The sequence below is a fragment of the Vigna umbellata genome, chromosome 4 (assembly GCF_029865625.1).
Source record: "Vigna umbellata cultivar VRB3 chromosome 4, Vumbellata_1.0, whole genome shotgun sequence".
NCBI classification, from domain to species: Eukaryota; Viridiplantae; Streptophyta; class Magnoliopsida; order Fabales; family Fabaceae; genus Vigna; species Vigna umbellata.
This window is the reverse complement of record NC_142168.1, coordinates 35,799,290-35,821,474: the sequence shown is the minus strand read 5'-3', so window position 1 is coordinate 35,821,474 and position 22,185 is coordinate 35,799,290. Positions and strand designations below refer to the sequence as shown.

General features: G+C 42.8%; 3 protein-coding genes and 1 long non-coding RNA gene across 4 annotated transcripts; 3 read left to right on the top strand and 1 right to left on the bottom strand.

The window, feature by feature from the left end:
• Window positions 1-487: 487 nt before the first annotated feature.
• Window positions 488-1,905, top strand: LOC148200017 (uncharacterized). Its single transcript, XR_015786281.1, has 4 exons — window positions 488-511; window positions 660-726; window positions 1,402-1,596; window positions 1,673-1,905. It is a non-coding gene; the product is annotated as an uncharacterized LOC148200017 (long non-coding RNA).
• A 759-nt stretch (window positions 1,906-2,664) lies between these two features.
• On the top strand, window positions 2,665-11,911 carry LOC148200016 (uncharacterized; the record flags this gene model as incomplete). The annotated part of the gene is made up of 4 exons (XM_088112819.1): window positions 2,665-2,896; window positions 2,980-3,022; window positions 11,341-11,411; window positions 11,634-11,911. Coding segments are annotated over 4 exons (624 nt in total), but the record flags the coding sequence as incomplete, so codon positions are not given.
• Window positions 11,912-12,545: 634 nt separating this feature from the next.
• LOC148200015 (uncharacterized) lies at window positions 12,546-15,168 on the bottom strand. Its single transcript, XM_088112818.1, has 5 exons — window positions 15,125-15,168; window positions 13,857-14,043; window positions 13,612-13,806; window positions 13,193-13,532; window positions 12,546-12,754 (listed from the first exon to the last, which is right to left on the bottom strand). The coding sequence occupies exons 1-5, from the start codon at window positions 15,166-15,168 to the stop codon at window positions 12,546-12,548; spliced, it is 975 nt and encodes a 324-aa protein (XP_087968944.1).
• A 3,869-nt stretch (window positions 15,169-19,037) lies between these two features.
• On the top strand, window positions 19,038-22,114 carry LOC124846223 (uncharacterized). The gene is made up of 3 exons (XM_088112014.1): window positions 19,038-19,552; window positions 19,974-20,040; window positions 21,022-22,114. Exons 1-3 carry the CDS (start codon window positions 19,502-19,504, stop codon window positions 21,843-21,845), a joined length of 942 nt encoding a protein of 313 aa, XP_087968140.1. The 5' UTR covers window positions 19,038-19,501; the 3' UTR covers window positions 21,846-22,114.
• The last annotated feature ends 71 nt before the right edge of the window (window positions 22,115-22,185 follow it).

Here is a 22,185-nt window from a genome sequence, read left to right as displayed (position 1 = left end):
TCCATAAAAGGTAAGGAATAATCATAATTGCCAATTTATTATAATTAAACTTAATTGCCTATTTAATGTAATTATCTGGAAAGAATAAATCTGTCCTTATTAACTCTATTTATTACTGTCTTAATTACAGTAATAATCTGCCTATCCCTCCGCTAGCCAGCTATTCATTATGGACGCTCGTCCTCGCCCCTCGCAGGGACGCTCGTCCTCTCGTCCATGTTAGGACGTTCGTCCACATTCTGTTCGTCCTCGCTCGCCCTCGCCCCTTGCCATAAACGTTCGTCCATGTTAGGACGTCCGTCCCCATTCTGCTCGTCCTCGCTCGCCCTCGCCCCTTGCTCTGGGCGTTCGTCCATGTTGGGGCGTCCGTCCTCGCCCCTCATCACCCTCCTGTATCTCTTCCTTTCATACACGCGCCAGGCCCTAACAGCAACAAAGAAGTCTTTCATTTTAAATTAGTCTGTTTCGGTGCACGTGTTGGGTGTCTCCTATGGCTATATTAATTTAGCAGGTTTTGGAACTCAAAAATTTTCTATCCATGATTAGTCATGGTACAAACGACTCCAGTGGATAAATTGTATCCGCATAAAGAATATTAATAGAGATTTGCAAATGCTAAGAAGTCGTTTGTGATTGTGGTATTATTTTCACTTATGCAGTCAAATCAGTGAGCATATATGGTTCTCCTAGACGTTGCGGTGGCCAAGGTGATATCCTTTCTGGAAGGCAAGTCCTCTGTTCTTGTTTCAAAATTCTCGTGTGCTATATTATGTTTGGGTGGTTCTTCTCTGTGAGATGGAAATTTCTTTATTTTCCGTAGTTGATTTTTCTAGTGCCAAATTTGCTGATGAACTTTCAAGTAGAATATTGATTTCCTGTTTAAATGAATAAATCATATCCTCATCTTTTTGGCTGGAACACAACTATATCTAATACTTAAAAGTACTTCTGGAAGGAGATTATTTCGGTAATGCTGTTTAGACATTCTTCATTAGTTCTTCTGAGAATTGAAGTAAAGTGACTCAATTACTGATTGGCAGGAAGTATTTACTTATATGCTGTTGGCTAATCTTTTTATTGATGGGAAGAAAATGGAATGACATTACTATCCTCATTACTTGAGTTTTTCAAAATTAAGATAAAATAAAATAAAACATGGTAGAATCCATTCCATCCGACGCTTCTGACCTCCCAAATGTTTTTGGGGATTATGGAACCCACTTACACTTTATTTAATATGATTTAAAATCTTTACTCCAGTCCTCGTTGGATATCGAGTGATATCTTTAACCCATTTCTTGACATCCTACTCCATTGCAGACGTTTTTTTAGCTCCATTGATATCATTAATTGTGCAGTTGGAACATGAAGTTTTTTTTATGCTTATCTTAAGTGGTGCAGTGTGGCTGTCTTCTTATCATGGGCACGTCAACATATCTTGGCTGCTGATTCAAACTCGAATCTCAGTTGTAAAAATCCAACAGTTTTGGGATGCATTGCTGGGTCTGCTATATTGAGGAAGGCTGCATCACTTGCTTTTCTAAAGAAGAAAAGATCCACAGTCACTGGTGACATCATTGAATGCTTGGGACAAAGGTAGTGTATTATAGGACGAAATTGTTTGTGGGATTGTGACCAAATATTTTTTAAGCTTTTGCATTCTTTGTTGCAGTTTGGAAGACATTTCTCCTGCCAGTTAATTCACTCTAGATGCTCACCGTTGGCAACCAAGTTTACTTATCCTGCAATAATATTTTCTTTCTTTGTTGAGTTTTCTTCTTTCTTGTCTTTATTTCTCCCATTTTGGTCTGCTTTTTTTATTTTGAATATTTAAAACATGTCTGCCTGTTTTGCAATGATAGCCAAAGTGTGTGGAACAGAGTTTGGCTAAAACTTAACGTTAAACGTGCACATGTGAAACTTAAGTTTACTACGTTTTCTGAGCTGCCAAACATTTATTGCACATTTAGCACAGAAATAAATGTTACAGGTTGCGTGTGAACTGAAATGTTAAATGTATATGTTGATGTATGAATTAAATTATATAAGCTTACCTTTTCGTTTTCCTTGTGTTGTCCATTGTCTATGTACGTTCGTCCTGTCTTTGCAATGATCATCCGTGTGGATGTGAGCAGAAGGCGATGCCACCTTGGAGGACGTTATCGAAGAAGAAAACTTAGTTGAAGTGGAGGTTAAAGCAGAACCGTAGAACGTCCGTCTTTTAGTTCTAGGTGTTTACTTTTGAAATGGACGTTCGGTTATTTTCTTGTGTAAAACCGTCCGTCCTAAACTTCTGATATTTATGTTTTGTTGTATAGAATTCTGTATTTAAGCCCTTTTGGGGTTTTGGATCTTAATCATATTGTAAAGACTGCATTGTTTTACTGTTAAATGTAATTAATTCTAAATTATGGTGATTACTGTATTTTGGGATGTTACACATTGAGTGATGAACTTGAAAAAATGAGATTGAAAATCTCTTATAAACTTCCTTTGAGTATTAAGTTTGATCCGGATTTTGGGCCTCCATATTAGTTAAGTGTTGGATTTTGGGGCAGGTTATTAATTGTCAATTTTTCCTTGGCTCTTCTTTGTTCTTTCTATGATGTTGTCGATATTTAGGTTTATGAGAAGGAGTGAAGGGTGCCTGTTTTGTGGTATTAACTGCTTAATGCTTATGCCTTCTACATTCTCCCCTTTTCAGAAGGATATGAGAAGTTAGCCCGGGCAAAAGAAGGCCCATCAAATCAACATTTGGCTAGTGGAGAAGCCTCTAGCACTGGTGAAGGTGATTATGATATGTTTGCTGACGAGGATGATAACAGTAAGCCATCTACAGATGAAAATAATACAGTTAGTCAATCTTCATTGGACGCCATAAATTCTGGCACTGAAGGTAGGTAAATTGGCCTCCAAAGTCTTTGTTACTGATTTTTATTTGATTAGTATTTACTTAACATTGTTCTACTTTTCTTTCAGGTGGAGCATTGCAAAATGATTATGTGTATGATGAATCTTCTGGGTATGGCTCTTCTCTTCCATGTAAATTTTGGGAAATAGTCTGATATACATGACATTATTTATCTTTGTTGTAAATTTCAAAACCAAAAAAAAAATCATTATGGTATTAAGGAGGTGGCAAAAGTTGAGGGTTTGTACCCACTTCTTCTTCTAATGAATTCTGTTACCAAAAAGAGCTGTTATAAGCTTGTTCTGACATCAATATTTGATGGTCCAGGTACTATTATAGCAGCAGTTTGGGCTATTATTATGATCCAAATACCGGGCTTTATTGCTCTGCAGTGTCAGGCCTCAGAAAATAACGTGCGTAGTGGAGTCCACGTGGCAGCAGGAGGACGCGCCACACCAGCAGGGCACATGGGCGACAGCAGCGCCTGACAGCCACTAACGGAACGCCTGGTGCTGCACATGGAGGTGAGTCAGGAATGTTGGTGGAAAGCTGACTAGCGGAGTGCGGACGTGCGCTGGCGAGTGCGGACGTGCGCTGGCGGAGAAGAAAGCAAATCTGAGATTTTGAACTTATTCTCCACTTCTCCCTTCACGCATCTCTTTGCTTCATTTCTGAGAATTCCTTCTTTTCCCTTGCTCTCTGCATTCTCTCTCTCTCTAAGAAACCACTGTTTCATCCCCTCCAATTCTGAATTCCGGCAACGTGGAAGGACGCTCGGCGACAAGAGCTTCCAGAGGAGAACGTTCGGTTAGTGAATCTCGTAAGTCTTTTCTTCCTCTCTGAACGTTCGTTTTCTTTGCATGCAAACTCAATTCTGAGTTGTGCGTTCGTCTTTTCTTAGAGTAGCGTGATTCTGAGTTTGGTGTTGGGGTTCGTTCGCTCGTATAGTGAATTAACGAGCGTTGGCGAGTTGAGTCTCTGTGGAGAGCGTCTGTGTGTGCGTCTGTGAACGTTCGTCCATTTCCGGGTAAGGGAAGCTTATTTAATTTAACTGGTTTGATGTATGCTATGTGAACGTTCGTTATTTGGCTGCATGAAAGTAATGCATGATGTATGAAATGATGGTATGAACGTTCGTTATTTTGATTATATGAAGCTGTTATGTTTGATTTATGTTGAACGTTCGTTTTTATGGAATGAGAATGATATATGACTGAGAGTGGTTAAAAGAAAAGGGTCTGGTAATCGTTTACAGCACCCCTGTAAACGATTACCCGAGAGAGTTAGCCAATATGTACAGAAAGTCCAACACAGGTACTCAGTCAGATGAACAGGAGTCACCATTTGAAAAAAAAAATGAGTTTTAGGCACTTCTGCACCTTCCCTGAGATGTTGTGCGTTCGTTCTGAACGGTCATTGACCGTTCGGTTTTGTTGGCAAAAATCATTGAAATGGGATTCTGTCATCTGGGTAGAATCCTGGTCGAGGACGAACGTCCTCACTGTTTGAGCGTTCGGTTTAGTCCTGTTGAATCTTGTACGTTTGATAAATTCTCTCTTTTTGTACTTGTATATGTATATGTAACAGTGCATTTTCCCGTTCGTATTACTTCTCCAAAAATTCTCTTAGTTTATTTTCAAGATTCATCAAATCTGAGTTACTGGACGTTCGGTCTTACACCTGACGTTCGCCCAGAATAGCGTTCGGTCTTACACCGGACGATCGTACTGGAAGGCGTTCGGTCTTACACTGAACGTACGCTCAAAGTGTCGTTCGGTTTCATACCGAGCGTTCGTTATAAATGAGGCTCGGTCTCCAACTGAGCGTTCGTCCCAATAGTGCTCGGCCTCGAGCGTTCGTCCTAATAGTGCTCGGACTCCAACTGAGCGTTCGTCCAAATAGTGCTCGGCCTCGAGCGTTCGTCCAAATAGTGCTCGGCCTCGAGCGTTCGTCCAAATAGTGCTCGGCCTCAAGCGTTCGTCCAAATAGTGCTCGGCCTCGAGCGTTCGTCCTAATAGTGCTCGGTCTCCAACTGAGCGTTCGTCCGAATAGTGCTCGGTATCATTTTGAGCGCTCGTTCTCTTTTCCCATAAAATAGCGTTCGTCCAAATGAACAGCATCATACTTGGCCATTTCCCGAACTTAGTTGTTTTTCTGCCGTTCGTACTTTAATACGAACGAGCGTTCTATTGGTCTCGTTCACTGCGTTCGTTCTCGGTCTCCTTGGGTTGGGACGTTCGGTACATGATATTAATGAACAGTACATGATGAATAGTAATTGATGATGAATAGTAAATGATGAAGAGATGAATGGAAATGTTGTGACTTTTGAAAGAGCGTTCCAAGGAAGAACGACTCAAGAATTGATTATTGAGATTTGTAAAGTATGAATGTGGTAAGCTTATCCGGTAGTTCATCCTGATGTTCCGTGAGTACTCGTCCTCACGTAGAGGGGGTATGTCATGTGTGGGAACGGCAGGAGGTCCTAGTCCTGGTGATTATTTGGACAGATAGGACTAACCTCGGGTGGCAGCTGATGAGAGTTCCAGTTACTACATCACCCGGGTGCACGAACACCGAAGCTACACAGATTTCATACAGTCCGGACAGTCAGTCGTGTTGAGTTTTATTTAGTGAGTACGTTGAAGTGGGTTGTTATGTAATGAATGTGTATGTTGAGATATGCATGTATGTTGAATTGTTTACCTGAAATTGTATGTTGATGCATGAGTTAAATTACGTAAGCTTACCCTTTCGTTTTCCTTGTGTTGTCCATTGTCCTTGTACGTTCGTCTTGTCATTGCGATGATCATCCGTGTGGATGTGAGCAGAGGGAGACGAGCGTTTAGAAGAGTTGCTGGAAGAAGAGAATCTGATAGATGTGGAAGTGAAGACTGAGCAATGAGACCGCTCGGCCAGTAGTGTATTTTGTTGAACTGAGTGGTCGTTCGATCACCTCTTGCTTTCGTTGAAGTTTAAATTCGACCATTCGGTAATTGTTTCTGTAAACCGTTCGGTCAGCTTTCTTGTACGTTCGGTTTATTCAATTGTAACTCTTGTGGAGACGTGCGGTTTTAAGCGCTCGTCATTATTGTTGAAGTTGCACTCAAGGACGTTCGTCCTTGAGCGTTCGTTTGTTTCAAAATTTTAAATTTTTAGTGGAAAAACTGTTTGAGATTATTATGAAATGTGATTTTTCTGAATTTATAGTTATGACTGTATTTTTGGGATGTCACATTAGTGGTATCAGAGCAGTTTTGTTCCTTGAGGAACACTGTAGGTTATGAGCATACTATGCTTGTGCTGTGTGCTCAATAATTGTTTGATGGGTTATTCTAAACTCTTTAAGCTTGGCTAACGTTCGTTTTCTCTATTTATCAGAGAGAACTAATGGCATCAAGACCACACCCTCAACCTATCGAGCGCGATTCGTCTGACCATATCAGACTATTGGGATCCGTAATAGAGGCACTCCAGCAACAGAACACTGCTTTGGTACAACAGAATATGGCCGCCCTGCAGAGTTTAGAGGCTATAAGAGCACACTCTGAAGCTACCCAAAGACAGCTGATGGAGATCATAGAAATCACTAGGAACATTATCGGAGCATTCACATCCTTTGGGGATCACAGGACCGAGTTGAGTTTGGAGTGTTACCGCCAACATCATCCAGCTAAGTTCACTGAGAAGTGTCTCCCTGATGAGGTGGATAGGACTCAAGTATTAGAGAAGAGTGTGACGGAATTGGAACAGCACAAGGAGCAACAACAACAGACAATAAGAGGAGCCATATCTTCAAGGAACAATGATAATCTAAGGAGGACACCTTACGATCGTTCAGTATTACCAAATGCCTCTGGTGGGTTGCTGTCACGATCTTTGGTGACTGCCGGTCGGTCTGGACAGAAAAAGGTCGTAAAATGTTTTCAATGTGGAGGACCCCATTTCAAGTCAGTTTGTCCTCAGTTAACTGGAGGGAAGTATTGCGACTGCTGTAGAAGAAGAGGTCACTGGGAAAGCGAGTGTTATATGGGCGGACAAGCAGACAATAAGACCACCAAATGCTGGGAGGATGCAACAAGGAAGGGGTGGACGAACGCAGACTGTTAGTAGAATGTATGCGATCAAGAGCACCGAAGCTATCACCTCAGGTACGTTCGCCACCAATATCTGTTTTTATTATTTGGAAAGCCATGTTTGTGTGTTGTATGATTCGGGGGCAATACACTCCTTCATTTCGAAGGCGTGCGTTGGGGAATTGGGTATAGTCGAACGCGAGATGCAGTTCGACTTGGTAGTGTCAACCCCAGCGGCTGGTGAGGTTAGGACGTCTACAGTATGCTTCAAATGTCCTATCGAGAGTGAAGGGTGTAGTTATAAGGTGAATCTCATCTGCCTACCCCTAAAGGATTTGGAAGTGATCCTAGGAATGGATTTGGTTGGCTGCCAATCGCATTCTCATTGATTGTGGTACTAAGGAATTGGTGTTTCCGGACACGGCCAAACCATTCGTTGTGTATTGCGACGCGTCTCATCAGGGCTTGGGTTGTGTACTCATGCAAGAAAAGAGGGTGGTTGAGTATGCTTCTCGGCAATTGAAGATTCACGAGAAGAACTACCCAACTCACGACTTGGAATTAGCAGCAGTCGTCTTTGCTTTGAAGATTTGGAGACACTACTTGTATGGATCGACATTCCAAGTGTTCAGTGATCACAAGAGTCTCAAGTACCTGTTTGATCAGAAGGAGCTGAATATGAGACAGAGACGTTGGTTGGAGTTCTTGAAGGACTACGACTTTGAACTACTCTACCATCCGGGAAAAGCAAATGTAGTAGCAGATGCTTTAAGCAGAAAGGTAGTTCACGTCTCCTCCATGATGGTCCGAGAGTTGAGTTTGGTAGAAAGTTTTAGAGATCTAAGGTTACAGTTTGACTTACAACCAAATGTTATTAAATGCTGTACTCTTAGAATCTCCAGTAACGTATTCGACCGGATCAGAGTGAAGCAACGAGAAGATGAAGAGTTAGTGAAGATCTTAAGCGCACTCGGTACAGAGCAAGCAAAACATTTTAACACTGGAACTGATGGTATGCTATGGTACATGGATAGAACGTACATTCCGAATGATGGTGAGTTGAAAAGAATCATTCTTGAGGAAGGACATCACAACCGTCTTAGTATACACCCTGGTATGACTAAGATGTATCAAGACCTCAGGAGCTCATTCTGGTGGCCAGGAATGAAGAGTGATGTTGCACGTTTTGTGGCATCTTTTTTAACGTGCCAACGAGCCAAGGCTGAACGTCAGAGACCTGGCGGTCTACTTCAGCAGTTAGAAATTCCAGAATGGAAGTGGGACAGCATTGCGATGGACTTCGTGACTCACTTGCCTCGAACGGTCAGGAATCATGATTCTGTATGGGTAATTGTGGATCGACTGACGAAGAGTGCTCATTTCCTAGCAGTCAATCTGAAGATGTCAATGGCAAACCTAGCTAAGCTTTATATCCAAGAAATTGTTCGCCTACATGGAGTTCCATCCAGCATTGTTTCAGACCGAGACACGAGGTTTACTTCTCGGTTCTGGCGATCATTACAAAGTGAGCTCGGTAGTAAACTTCAAATGAGTTCGGCCTATCATCCTCAGACAGACGGTCAGTCCGAGAGAACCATTCAGACGCTTGAAGACTTATTGAGGGCGTGTGTCCTAGATCACATGGGCGTCTGGGATGAAGTCTTGCCTTTAGTGGAGTTCACATACAACAACAGTTTTCAAGCCAGTATAGGAATGGCTCCTTTTGAAGCTCTATATGGAAGGAAATGTCGAACACCTTTGTGTTGGTTTCAGGAAGGGGAAAAGGTGTTAACAGGACCAGAGCTCATTCAGCAGACGACTGAGAAGGTGAAGCTGATTCAAGAGAGGTTAAAGACGTCCAGGAGTCGACAGAAATCTTATGCTGACAAGAGGAGAAGACCCTTGGAGTTCGATGCAGGAGATCATGTCTTCCTTAGACTACATCCGACCACTGGTGTAGGGAGAGCCATCCGACCAAAGAAGTTGTCTCCCAAGTTCATTGGACCTTATCAAATCTTGAGGAAGATTGGGCCTGTTGCGTACGAGTTGTCTTTGCCGCCTCAGTTATCAAACTTGCATCCAGTCTTTCACGTTTCTCAACTCCGTAAGTACGTATCCGACCCTTCTCATGTATTGGAGTTGGAAAATATTCGTCTTCGTCAAGATCGTACGTTGGAAATGCAGCCGGTACGCATTGAAGATAGCGACACCAAGTACTACAAGAGGAAAGCAGTCAGACTGGTGAAAGTCGTCTGGGACGAGAAGACGGGCGACTCTACGTGGGAAGTGGAAGATGCCATTAAGGATTTGTATCCCCATCTGTTCGAGACTCAGTCATAATTTTCGAGGACGAAAATTTTTGTAGTTGGGGGGAATGTCAGGCCTCAGAAAATAACGTGCGTAGTGGAGTCCACGTGGCAGCAGGAGGACGCGCCACACCAGCAGGGCACATGGGCGACAGCAGCGCCTGACAGCCACTAACGGAACGCCTGGTGCTGCACATGGAGGTGAGTCAGGAATGTTGGTGGAAAGCTGACTAGCGGAGTGCGGACGTGCGCTGGCGGAGAAGAAAGCAAATCTGAGATTTTGAACTTATTCTCCACTTCTCCCTTCACGCATCTCTTTGCTTCATTTCTGAGAATTCCTTCTTTTCCCTTGCTCTCTGCATTCTCTCTCTCTCTAAGAAACCACTGTTTCATCCCCTCCAATTCTGAATTCCGGCAACGTGGAAGGACGCTCGGCGACAAGAGCTTCCAGAGGAGAACGTTCGGTTAGTGAATCTCGTAAGTCTTTTCTTCCTCTCTGAACGTTCGTTTTCTTTGCATGCAAACTCAATTCTGAGTTGTGCGTTCGTCTTTTCTTAGAGTAGCGTGATTCTGAGTTTGGTGTTGGGGTTCGTTCGCTCGTATAGTGAATTAACGAGCGTTGGCGAGTTGAGTCTCTGTGGAGAGCGTCTGTGTGTGCGTCTGTGAACGTTCGTCCATTTCCGGGTAAGGGAAGCTTATTTAATTTAACTGGTTTGATGTATGCTATGTGAACGTTCGTTATTTGGCTGCATGAAAGTAATGCATGATGTATGAAATGATGGTATGAACGTTCGTTATTTTGATTATATGAAGCTGTTATGTTTGATTTATGTTGAACGTTCGTTTTTATGGAATGAGAATGATATATGACTGAGAGTGGTTAAAAGAAAAGGGTCTGGTAATCGTTTACAGCACCCCTGTAAACGATTACCCGAGAGAGTTAGCCAATATGTACAGAAAGTCCAACACAGGTACTCAGTCAGATGAACAGGGGTCACCATTTGAAAAAAAAAATGAGTTTTAGGCACTTCTGCACCTTCCCTGAGATGTTGTGCGTTCGTTCTGAACGGTCATTGACCGTTCGGTTTTGTTGGCAAAAATCATTGAAATGGGATTCTGTCATCTGGGTAGAATCCTGGTCGAGGACGAACGTCCTCACTGTTTGAGCGTTCGGTTTAGTCCTGTTGAATCTTGTACGTTTGATAAATTCTCTCTTTTTGTACTTGTATATGTATATGTAACAGTGCATTTTCCCGTTCGTATTACTTCTCCAAAAATTCTCTTAGTTTATTTTCAAGATTCATCAAATCTGAGTTACTGGACGTTCGGTCTTACACCTGACGTTCGCCCAGAATAGCGTTCGGTCTTACACCGACCGATCGTACTGGAAGGCGTTCGGTCTTACACTGAACGTACGCTCAAAGTGTCGTTCGAGCGTTCGTCCTAATAGTGCTCGGACTCCAACTGAGCGTTCGTCCAAATAGTGCTCGGCCTCGAGCGTTCGTCCAAATAGTGCTCGGCCTCGAGCGTTCGTCCAAATAGTGCTCGGCCTCAAGCGTTCGTCCAAATAGTGCTCGGCCTCGAGCGTTCGTCCTAATAGTGCTCGGTCTCCAACTGAGCGTTCGTCCGAATAGTGCTCGGTATCATTTTGAGCGCTCGTTCTCTTTTCCCATAAAATAGCGTTCGTCCAAATGAACAGCATCATACTTGGCCATTTCCCGAACTTAGTTGTTTTTCTGCCGTTCGTTAAAATTTAATCTTGATTTGTGATATTTTTTTTTGGAAACTATATCAAGAGATGTGATATGTGTACGTCAATTTATAGATCTTTGGTGGCATAAAAACATGCAGGGTGATTAGTTGTATAATTAACACCTTTGGCTGAGAGGAGTGATAGGTGTAAATTTTACTTGTTTTTGTTGCTTAAATTGTTGTGTTTTTGAGTAAGTTTTAGTGTTAATTGTCATGAAAAGTATGTAATTGTTGATATAAGTATAATTTTGACTGTTTAAATGTTTTTTGATGCTTTTGTTTGTTGATTTCGAAGTAGAATAAGGATTGGATACTATCAAAGACTTGGAGCGCATCATTTGGCTGTCGGCATGGAGAAGAGGACGCTGTTGTTCTGAGAGTTTCACGCCCAAGCGAAAGAGAAGGCGCCGAGCGCGATTTTACAGAGAGTCTAGCGCCCGGGCGCGAGAGAAGGGGCGCCGGGCGCGACTTAGAAGGATGAAATAAGCCTGCGCGGACGCTCGTCGCCCAGCGAGTGGACGCCCGTCGCCCAACAAGTGGACGCCCGTCGCCCAGCGAGTGGACGATCGTTAACCAGAGAACGAACGTCCATCGAACAGCAAGCAAGGACGCTCGTCCAGCGCGCAGCGGAGACGACGCTCGTCCAGCGCGCAGAGGAGGCTCGTCCAGCGCCCAGAGGACGCTCGTCCAGAAAGTGGACGCTCGTCCAGAGAGCGGAGAACGCTCGCCCAGCTGGCAGAGGACGCTCGTCCAGACACTTGTCGCCGAGAGGGGACCCTCGTCCAGCGCGCAGAGGAGGCTCGTCCAGAAAGGAGACGCTCGCCCAGCGAGAAGTGGACGCTCGCCCAGCGAGCGCACGCCCGTGACTCAACAGTGGACGCTCGGCCAGCGAATAGATGCTGCTCGCCAAACGGTTGAATATTGGGTAAAAACAGATTCCATTGGGCACATGATCCAAACAAAGTTGATGAATGGAATCACAAATATAAGCATGATAATGTGAAATATTAGGCAAAGATTATGATATTTATATCGAAGTTTATCCCAAGGAACCATTTTTTGCATAACTCTTCATGCAAAATTGCATTGGTACCAATGGCTAAATAACTGGGGACTTAAGGCAAAGGTTTTGCACAGTCAGGTCAGCATCCACTCATCAATTTTTTTAACGCCGTCCAGCCAACTTAACGGAAAGGACTCAATTGATATCAATTTTCAAAATTAAGGACCATTTTGATACACTTTAAAAAACGAGGACCCATGAGACATTCGTACATAAATAGGGATGTCGAAAAGGATTAAACCTTGATTTTTTAATGAATTTTTTTTAACACTTATTGGACATGCAAATGATCTTCAACCATTGATTATGTCATTTATTGAACATTTCTTTGATGATTTGTAACAAAAAAATATGTACATTCAAACCTAATCATCACAATTTCAAATAGTGATAAGAAATCCATAAATGACATTCGTACTATCCATTTTGTAACAACCCTAAATGTTGCAACACTTCATTCCTCCACACAATATGGCGTCCGATGAAGATTGACTAACTGTATTATTTTCATCTGTAGATGGCTTACTATTATCATCCTCGTCAGCAAACATATCATAATCACCTTCACCCGTGCTAGAGGCTTCTCCACTAGCCAAATGTTGATTTGATGGGCCTTCTTTTGCCCGGGCTAACTTCTCATATCCTTCTGAAAAGGGAAGAATGTAGAAGGCATAAGCATTAAGCAGTTAATACCACGAAACAGGCACCCTTCACTCCTTCTCATAAACCTAAATATCGACAACATCATAGAAAGAAGAAAGAAGAGCCAAGGAAAAATTGAAAATTAATAACCTGCCCCAAAATCCAACACTTAACTAATATGGAGGCCCAAAGATAGTTTCTCCAAACACTAAGAATAAACAAACACCATGTATGATATTAATAATAGAACAATAAGTTCTATCTTGCATCATGACCATAATAACAACATAAGTTGAACAGTATTATAATAGTAAAACCAAGTAGTTAAATCAAATAAATTATAAAATCAAACAGCATATTACATGATGTTGTTAACAATGTAAACATAATGAAACAACAAAACATAATATAAGTAGAATAAAGCATAGTGTATAACACTAACCCGCTTCACGATCAAAAACCTCTCGCTTTTCATGATAAAAAACCAGTGATTGCCTAAAACAAATGGATGATCTACAACTACTCTGGAGTGAATTGGAAAATAAATATTGTATTTTACAATGATACTTCGGTAGAACAAAGAAATAAAAAATCAGAAAATTAAGAATGATAAAATACATACATACCGTTTCCCCAGATTCAAGAACATTTGCAATCCGCCTCTTCATGACGGCAATATCTTTAGAAGAAAGGTCAGGCATGCCCTCATCCACATCATTAGTTGGTACAGATTTTAATGAAGAATATTTTGGATCAAATTCAATATTATCAAGCCATGCATCCTGCAAGGATCCCTAATTTATTAACAGAATTCAAATGAAATATCACAAATAAAGAAAGAAAACAACATAAATCCCTCACCTTAATCTCATTCTCTCTTACATATTCAACAAAATTGGCTGCTGCATGAAAATAACCTTCTTCCCTTTCTTTATCTAGGTTGAAAGGCTCAATTTCAATCCCGGAAAACCCCTCTTTCTCGTCCACCGAACAGTCCACACTCCGGCCAAGCTCCCGCGGCACTCCGGCGGCACTCCGGGACAGGGACGGAACCACCTGGGACGAAGCGACACCTTCAACGCCTCCCTAAGTCGCTGGGCTGGAACGGACGGAACACGATGCCGTGTTCGCTTCGACCGGTCGACGTCGGACCTGCGGCGCCCCTGAAACGGAACGGGCTGGAGGCGTTCGATCTCTCCGACACGGCCTTCAACAGTGAACGGCGGCACTCCGGCAATCACTCCGTCTCTCTCTCGCTCGTGAACCCTTTCTCCAACTCTCTCGTCTCTCTGTCTAGGTCACAGCATCCGTCCCCAATGTTCGCGTCGCTTCTCTCTCTACGAAGTTCGAAAATGAATTTCAAATTTGAAACGCAATTTCTACTCTGCCCGTGCCCGTCCCTCGCCACGTCACAATTGAAGCAGGTTTTCTCAGATTTCAGCAGCTTTTTCCCATCAAAACGTGGACCGCTCACATGCTAACACGTAGGCTGTGTCGAAATGTGGCTTTTGCACCAAAGTAGGCAAATATGCCTTCTTTATTACCAAAATAGGCAAAATTTGACCGAAAGTGAAGTCGTGGGGGGCCAAAACGACTTCAAAAGAAGAAGTCGTGCCCCCGCACGACTTCACACTGTTCATAGGTACAGTGTTGAAGTCGTGCATCCCAAAAACGACTTCTGGATCCTGTAATCGATTACATTGATTTGGTAATCGATTACAGAGTGTTGAAACTTTCTGAAAAAATCGCGCGCCCGGGCGCGGACGATCTGTATGTGGACGAGCGTTCACTGAAAATGGACGAGCGTCCACTTCTCCTGCCGAGCGTCCACTGAGCGCATCTCGACGAGCGTCCTCTTAGCTAGATGGACGAACGTCCTCTTAGCTTTCTGGACGAGCGTTCTCTCTGCCTGGCTGGACGAGCGTCCTCTTCTGCCTGGCTGGACGAGCGTCCTATTCTGCCTGGACGAGCGTCCGCTTCTGCCTGGACGAGCGTCTCTTCCGCCTTGCACCAAAACAACCTGGTAATCGATTACACATGTTTTGTAATCGATTACCAGTGCTTTTGGTGGCATACAAATTTGAAGTCGTGCAGGGTGGTCATGATTTCAACACTCTGTAATCGATTACCATTACATTGTAATCGATTACAAAGTCTTGAAGTCGTTTTTGGGGTGCACGACTTCAACACTGTTGCTATGAACAGTGTGAAGTTGTTACGTGCCTGAATCTGGAATGTAACTAGAACGCTCTCTTCACCCACTCTCAGAAGCCAGGGACAATGAAAACAATAGCTGAATGAACCTCTTTTATTAAATAAGAATACTGGATCAAGAAAACAAACAATAACTGGGAGCAGGATCTCCGTCAGTTACCTGAGAGCATAACCCCTCCTAGAAAATTCACAAATCAAAAGCATAACCTTTACCCTAGGTTCCTCCTCTATTAATACTAATTACTCCTTCCCCAAAAGGGCCGAGAATAATAATAACTATTATTTATTATAATTATCTGGTAAGAATATATCTATTCTTATTTATTATATTTATGCGTATTTATTATAATTATCTGGTAAGAATATATCTATCCTTATTTATTATATTTATGCGTATTTATTATATTTCCTTCTATAATATCCTTCTGTTGTCAGTTCGACGCTCGTCCTCGCTCAGGCCGCTCGTCCCTTGCTCGTTCAGCCCTTGTTGCTTCCACTCGCTTAGGACGCTCGTCCTCGCCCCTCGTTGCTTCCACTCGCTCAGGACGCTCGTCCTCTCCCCTCGTTGCTTCCACTCGCTCAGGACGCTCGTCCCCTCCCCTCGTTGCTTCCACTCGCTCAGGACGCTCGTCCTCGTCCCGCTCGCTCAGCTCTCTTCCTCTTCCCCTTGTCGTTCGGCCATCAAGGTCCTCCCTTTCAACCGTTCGGTCATTGTCTTCTTCCGTACGGTCCCCTTCTCTCTCCCTCCTATATCTTCGTCTCTCGTAAACTCGCCAGGTCCTAACATTACCCACCTCCTGAAGATCAACCTTGCCCTCAAGGTTGAAGTCTGGATATTGGTCTCGGATGGTTATGGCATCTTCCCATGTTGCCCCGTCCGGTCCTCCCTCTTGCCACTCGATCAACAATTCCTGTCGCTCGTCCTCTCCCTGTTGCACCTGCCTTTTATCCAGAACTCTGACCGGCCTGGGAGACGGTCCCTCCATTTCCAGGTCTTTGGGTAACTCTTTCTCCACCCTGTTCTCCCCCACGGCCTTCTTTAACTGCGACACATGGAACACCGGATGGATTCGCGCAGCCTCTGGTAGTTGCAACTTAAAGGCCACTTCACCTATCTGCTGTATGACCGGGAAAGGTCCAAAATACCGAGCGGCTAGTTTAGAATGTAGTGGGGACGGCATCGATGTCTGTCGGTGGGGTCTGATCTTGAGATACACCCAATCTCCCACCTCTACATGGGATGGTCTCCTTGCCTTGTCGGCCTGTCTTACCATTAATTCCTGAGCTCGGGCGAGGTGGAACTTCAACTGGTTGAGCGCCTCATCTCTTGTCTGTAACTCCTGGCCGACAGCTTCCACTAGGGTTTCTCCCGGAACGAATCGGTGCAGGGAGGGAGGAGACCTTCCATATACTGTTTCAAATGGGGTGCATTTGGCCGACTCTTGATAGGTGGTGTTATACCAATATTCCGCCCAGGGTAGTACTACGCTCCATCCCTTTGGTTGTTCTGAGCAGAAGCATCGCAGATAACCCTTCAACACCCTATTTACGACCTCAGTCTGCCCATCGGATTCAGGATGATAGGCGGTGCTCATCTTTAGTTGAGTTCCTTGTAATTTAAACAACTCCTTCCAGAAATTACTCAGGAACAGTGGATCTCGGTCACTTACGATTGATATTGGCACTCCATGCAACCGTACGACCTCCTTTACAAACACAGCAGCTACTGTTCGAGCAGAATAGGGATGTTTAAGTGGTATGAAATGTCCATATTTGCTGAGACGGTCTACCACCACTAGCACCGCATCATACCCTTGGGACTTAGGTAGCTTAACAATGAAATCCATGCTTATCTCTTCCCAAATGGCGTTGGGAATGGGTAAAGGTTGCAGCAACCCTTGCGGAGATGATGTCAGATATTTATGTTGTTGACATACTAAGCAGCTGGCCACGAAGTCGGTCACGTCTTTCTTCATTCCTATCCAATAGAGAGATTGCGCCACCTTGCGATACGTCCGATATACCCCTGAGTGTCCTCCTGTTTGCGTGGTATGAAACTCGGCTATTAACTTGGGTACCCAAGCCGAACGGGCAGACAGCACAAGCCTCCCCTTATAGTGTAACCTCTCGTGTTCAAGCGTGAACGAGGGATGGGAGTTGGGGTCTCGCCTCAAATCTTCTATCACTTTCTTTAATTCTTCATCTGCCTCGACTTCTTCCAGAACCTCCCCAAAGTCTTGCCAGTAAGGTCGGGCTATCACCCTCAATTCCTTTTCTTCTTGCGGATCATCCTCGTCCTTCCGTGATAGGGCGTCTGCTACCTTGTTGGTGACACCCGACTTGTACACGATCTCAAAGTCATACCCAGAAGCTTTGCAATCCAATTCTGCTGATTCTGAGTAGTGATGCGTTGCTCCAAAAGATACTTCAGGCTCCTTTGATCGGTGTGAACCACAAACCTTTGCCCCAAGAGGTAGGGCCTCCAGTGTTGTATGGCCAAAACTAGCGCCATTAATTCCTTCTCATATATAGATTTACTCAGTGACCCCTCGGACAACGCTTTACTAAAGAAAGCTATGGGTTGCTTTCCTTGCATGAGTACCGCTCCTATCCCTCTTCCCGATGCGTCACACTCAATGTGGAAAGATTGGTCAAAATCAGGTAGAGCCAGCACTGGGGCCGTAGTGATTGCTTTTTTTAACCTTGACATAGCGTCCTTGGCTTGTGCTGTCCATGCAAACTGCCCCTTTTTAAGGAGGTCGGTCAAAGGTTTGGCAATCTTCCCGTAGTCCTTCACGAACCTCCTATAGTATCCTGTCAGTCCCAGAAATCCCCTCAAAGCCTTCACTGTCTTAGGTTTCTCCCAGTCCATCACGGCTCTTACCTTGTCTTCGTCCATTTCTACGCCCCTCGCTGAAATTCGATGACCCAAATAGCCTATTTGCGTTTTGCCGAACTCACATTTCTTTTGGTTGGCCACCCACCTGTTGGTCACGAGTTTCCCCAGCACCGTCCCCACATGCTCTAAGTGCTCCTCCCAGGTTCGGCTATACACCAATATATCATCAAAAAACACCAGTACGAATTTCCGCAGGTAAGGCTGCATCAGGTTGTTCATTGCGCTCTGGAATGTGGCTGGTGCGTTAGTGAGGCCGAACGGCATCACCATGAACTCGTAGTGACCCTGGTGCGTCCGGAAAGCCGTTTTCTCTATGTCTCCTCATTCCTTCTCCCGTTGACCGAGCCCTGACTTCCTTCAAAGCTCCCCTCATTTCGTCGACCTCGCTCTCCCATCACCTTCACCAGTTCCTGGACGGCTGCCTCCAGTCCCCCCATGGATATTTCTATGACCTCCAATCTTCCCTCAATGACGTTCACTCTTCCCTCCATGATGATCCGGCAGGTCGGACCAATTGTTACGTGCCTGAATCTGGAATGTAACTAGAACGCTCTCTTCACCCACTCTCAGAAGCCAGGGACAATGAAAACAATAGCTGAATGAACCTCTTTTATTAAATAAGAATACTGGATCAAGAAAACAAACTATAACTGGGAGCAGGATCTCCGTCAGTTACCTGAGAGCATAACCCCTCTTAGAAAATTCACAAATCAAAAGCATAACCTTTACCCTAGGTTCCTCCTCTATTAATACTAATTACTCCTTCCCCAAAAGGGCAGAGAATAATAATAACTATTATTTATTATAATTATCTGGTAAGAATATATCTATTCTTATTTATTATATTTATGCGTATTTATTATAATTATCTGATAAGAATATATCTATCCTTATTTATTATATTTATGCGTATTTATTATATTTCCTTCTATAATATCCTTCTGTTGTCAGTTCGACGCTCGTCCTCGCTCAGGCCGCTCGTCCCTTGCTCGTTCAGCCCTTATTGCTTCCACTCGCTCAGGACGCTCGTCCTCTCCCCTCGTTGCTTCCACTCGCTCAGGACGCTCGTCCCCTCCCCTCGTTGCTTCCACTCGCTCAGGACGCTCGTCCTCGTCCCGCTCGCTCAGCTCTCTTCCTCTTCCCCTTGTCGTTCGGCCATCAAGGTCCTCCCTTTCAACCGTTCGGTCATTGTCTTCTTCCGTACGGTCCCCTTCTCTCTCCCTCCTATATCTTCGTCTCTCGTAAACTCGCCAGGTCCTAACAGAAGTCGTGCAGGAGGGGCACGACTTCTTCATTTGAAGTCGTTTGGGCCCCCCACGACTTCCCCATTTTCGTAAATTTGGTTGAATTTGCCCATTTTGGTAATATTATAGGCAAATATGCCTAGTTTGGTGCAAAAACCGTCGAAATGTTATCAAATTAAGTTGTTTGAGTATCATTTTCCTTAATGTTTTTGTTCCAATCAAATTCCTAATGTCATATGGAGGTTATGGTGATTACTAAGCCACGTTGATGCAAACACAGAAATAGAAGAGAATCAAACCATCTTTTTGTAACTTCCACTCCCTCCCTATCTTCCTCACCTCTCTCTTTCTCTCTCTGTCCTTCCTTTTATCACAATCTATCTCATTCATTTCAATGGCTTCTGCTTCCATATCTGATCCTTCACTCTCCACGAAGAAGAAAAGGGTAACCTTTATTCCTCTCTGACTATCCCATTTCTCTGTATTTCTTCAAACCATTTTCTCACCTAATATTTGTAACCTGTTGGATTAAAGATGTGATTTTTTGTTAACCCGTGAAGGCATTGATACATTGCATTGCTTACTCTTTTGTTGGGCATCAAAGGGTAGCAATTTATTCATTCATCTTTTTTTCTAGTTTTTTGGGGAAAAAATCTTTTTTTTTTCTTTTTCATGGTTTGGAAAATTTTGATTTTCCCATTTAACTGGCTTTTGGCGTTGTGAATGTTCAGACAAATGGTATCAAGGGTATAGCAATTTTAGTTTCTGGCATTTTCTGCTTTTGAAATTTTCATTTTTTTTTATGGTGGTTGTGATTTTCGTTTTGTTTCAATTTTTTGTTGGTTTATGGCATTGTGGTTGTTCAGACAAATGGGTCTGCGAAACTGAAGCAAATCAAGCTTGATGTTCGGCGTGAACAATGGCTTTCTCGAGGTACCTCTATGATCTTCATTTCCACCTGCAAATTGTTCATCTAATGGATGCTGTTTTCATGTTCATTAATCCATCATTGACATTGAATTTACTGTATTGATTTTCTCCCTTTTCTAATGCTGAATGTATGAACAATTTTATACAGATAGAATCAATTTGCAGATTCTTTTTTTTCTGTTAATTCTCTACAAATGACATCGTTTGTCTCTTTTTCTTGCTGCTGCTTTTGTCTTTACTTTATTGGTTTCATCTATGGTTTCTTAACCTGGGATTTGTTTGGATTAAAGTTTGCAAAGTACCTTTTTGGCCTATTCAAACTTTAATAAAAACATGCAATCGATCTGATACAAAAAGAAAAATCACGTAGTTGTGTGCAAATGTCCTGAATTGTTTAAAAATATCACCAAAGTACTTTTAATAAGACTTTGACATGTTCTATTTTTTATAGAGTAAATTACACTAATCACTTCAGAGGTTTCATGAAATTATACAAACTTTTCCTTCTTTTTGCTACCATGTAGCTTAAGTTGTGAGGTGAAGATACGTGGATAGTGTTGTATTTCATTTCCAACAACTTTTTTGCTCTATCAATCTTCAAGGTTACAATTTTTTTAATGTAATTGCACACATATAATATAGATAGATCTTCTTTGTATGAACTTTTAAAATGTAGCCTTAAAACTGAGTGGATCTTCATAGCTTGGCATGGTTAGGTTTGGCAGGGCTGGTGCATCTTATCTGACATATTTGATGCATCATGTGACCATGTTTCGTATTTCACTATGAATATGAGTACGTGAAATCTAAAACAAAGTAAAGCTAGACTGAATTTTATTCATTAAAGGAGTGTAAGAATGTTCATATTATTATATCTTAACTTAAAAGAAGGTATAAACAATAACTAATGAATTGTTTCAAAATCCTTTGGAAGATACTAAATTTTGTTCATCTGTCTGTCACTGTTACATTGTTCTGTGTTAGTCAAAAAGGGAAGTGAAGTTGACTCAAATGGAAGGCTTGATCATTGTCCTTCATCAAAGAACATTGTCATTGAGGAGAATAAATCATCAATCAAGGAAAATAGAAGGAAAAGAGGAGAGGATATTGAAGGCTCTTGCATCCAGGGTAATGATTCAGGATCCATTATAAATAGTTCCGTTCAAAATAGTGTTGATCTTGATGAGTCAGGGAGTGATTTCTCTGGGAGTAGCAGCAGCAGCAGCATGAGTGCTTGTTTATCAGGGAATGTCAGTGACAAAGAAATGGATGGAAGCCTAGATGACTGGGAGGTTGTAGCTGATGCTTTATATGCAAATGATAATCTATGTTCTGTGGTTTCAGAATCTTCTCCAGTTCAAGAGGCTGCCAAGAAGACAGCAGATTTCACAAAACCAGAGTTCAAATCAGCAGTTCATCAATCACATCCAAACCGTCGAGCGTGGAAACCTGACGATGTTCTTCGGCCTCAGGGTTTGCCAAACCTCTCAAAGCAACATGGTTCTCAGTTAAACACAAACTGGCATGGTAACCACAAAACTGTACCTTTTTCATGGCAAACAATAATGTCACAACCTCCTCAATGTCCCATCTGTTATGAAGATTTAGACATGACAGACTCAAGTTTTCTTCCTTGTTCATGTGGGTTCCATCTCTGCCTATTTTGTCACAAAAAGATTGTTGAAGCAGACAGCCGATGTCCGGGCTGCAGAAAACCGTATGATCATGCAGATGGAAATGTTGAATTCGACATGGGAGTCAAGGCTTTCCCCTTTGCACAATCTTTCAGTATGAGTACAGGGTGCTAGGTTCTAGATGACAGATTTTGTTTCTGGAAAACATCATGTAAATGTTATGTTTCTCCTTTCGCTTGATTTATAAGATCAAATTTAGGAGACAAGTTTCATCAATCAAGAATATGAGTATAATAGTGAATAGGTAGAGGTTTAAACCAAGCAGATAAACTAGTTAGATCTTTGGGAAGTTTGATTTGCATTACCATTGTTTTAGTCATATGCTAATGCAGAAAAGATAGTTAACTTTGAAGATTGAAATTTGAATGATTCTTGCTTTCTTATTTGGTTGTAGAATTGCAGTGCACTATATATCCAACTTCAACTTATATGAAAAATAAAACTTGTTTTCTTT

Excerpts from the sequence above, each read along its gene's own strand:
- LOC148200015 (XM_088112818.1), bottom strand. The coding sequence starts at position 15,168 with ATGCTTTTGATTTGTGAATTTTCTAGGAGGGGTTATGCTCTCAG. Across the intron at positions 13,807-13,856 it reads CACGGCATCGTGTTCCGTCC|GTGGTTCCGTCCCTGTCCCG; the intron begins GTTCCAGCCCAG and ends GCTTCGTCCCAG. Across the intron at positions 13,533-13,611 it reads TAAGAGAGAATGAGATTAAG|GATGCATGGCTTGATAATAT; the intron begins GTGAGGGATTTA and ends GGATCCTTGCAG.
- LOC124846223 (XM_088112014.1), top strand. The coding sequence starts at position 19,502 with ATGGCTTCTGCTTCCATATCTGATCCTTCACTCTCCACGAAGAAGAAA. Across the intron at positions 19,553-19,973 it reads TCTCCACGAAGAAGAAAAGG|ACAAATGGGTCTGCGAAACT; the intron begins GTAACCTTTATT and ends GTGGTTGTTCAG. Across the intron at positions 20,041-21,021 it reads TGAACAATGGCTTTCTCGAG|TCAAAAAGGGAAGTGAAGTT; the intron begins GTACCTCTATGA and ends GTTCTGTGTTAG.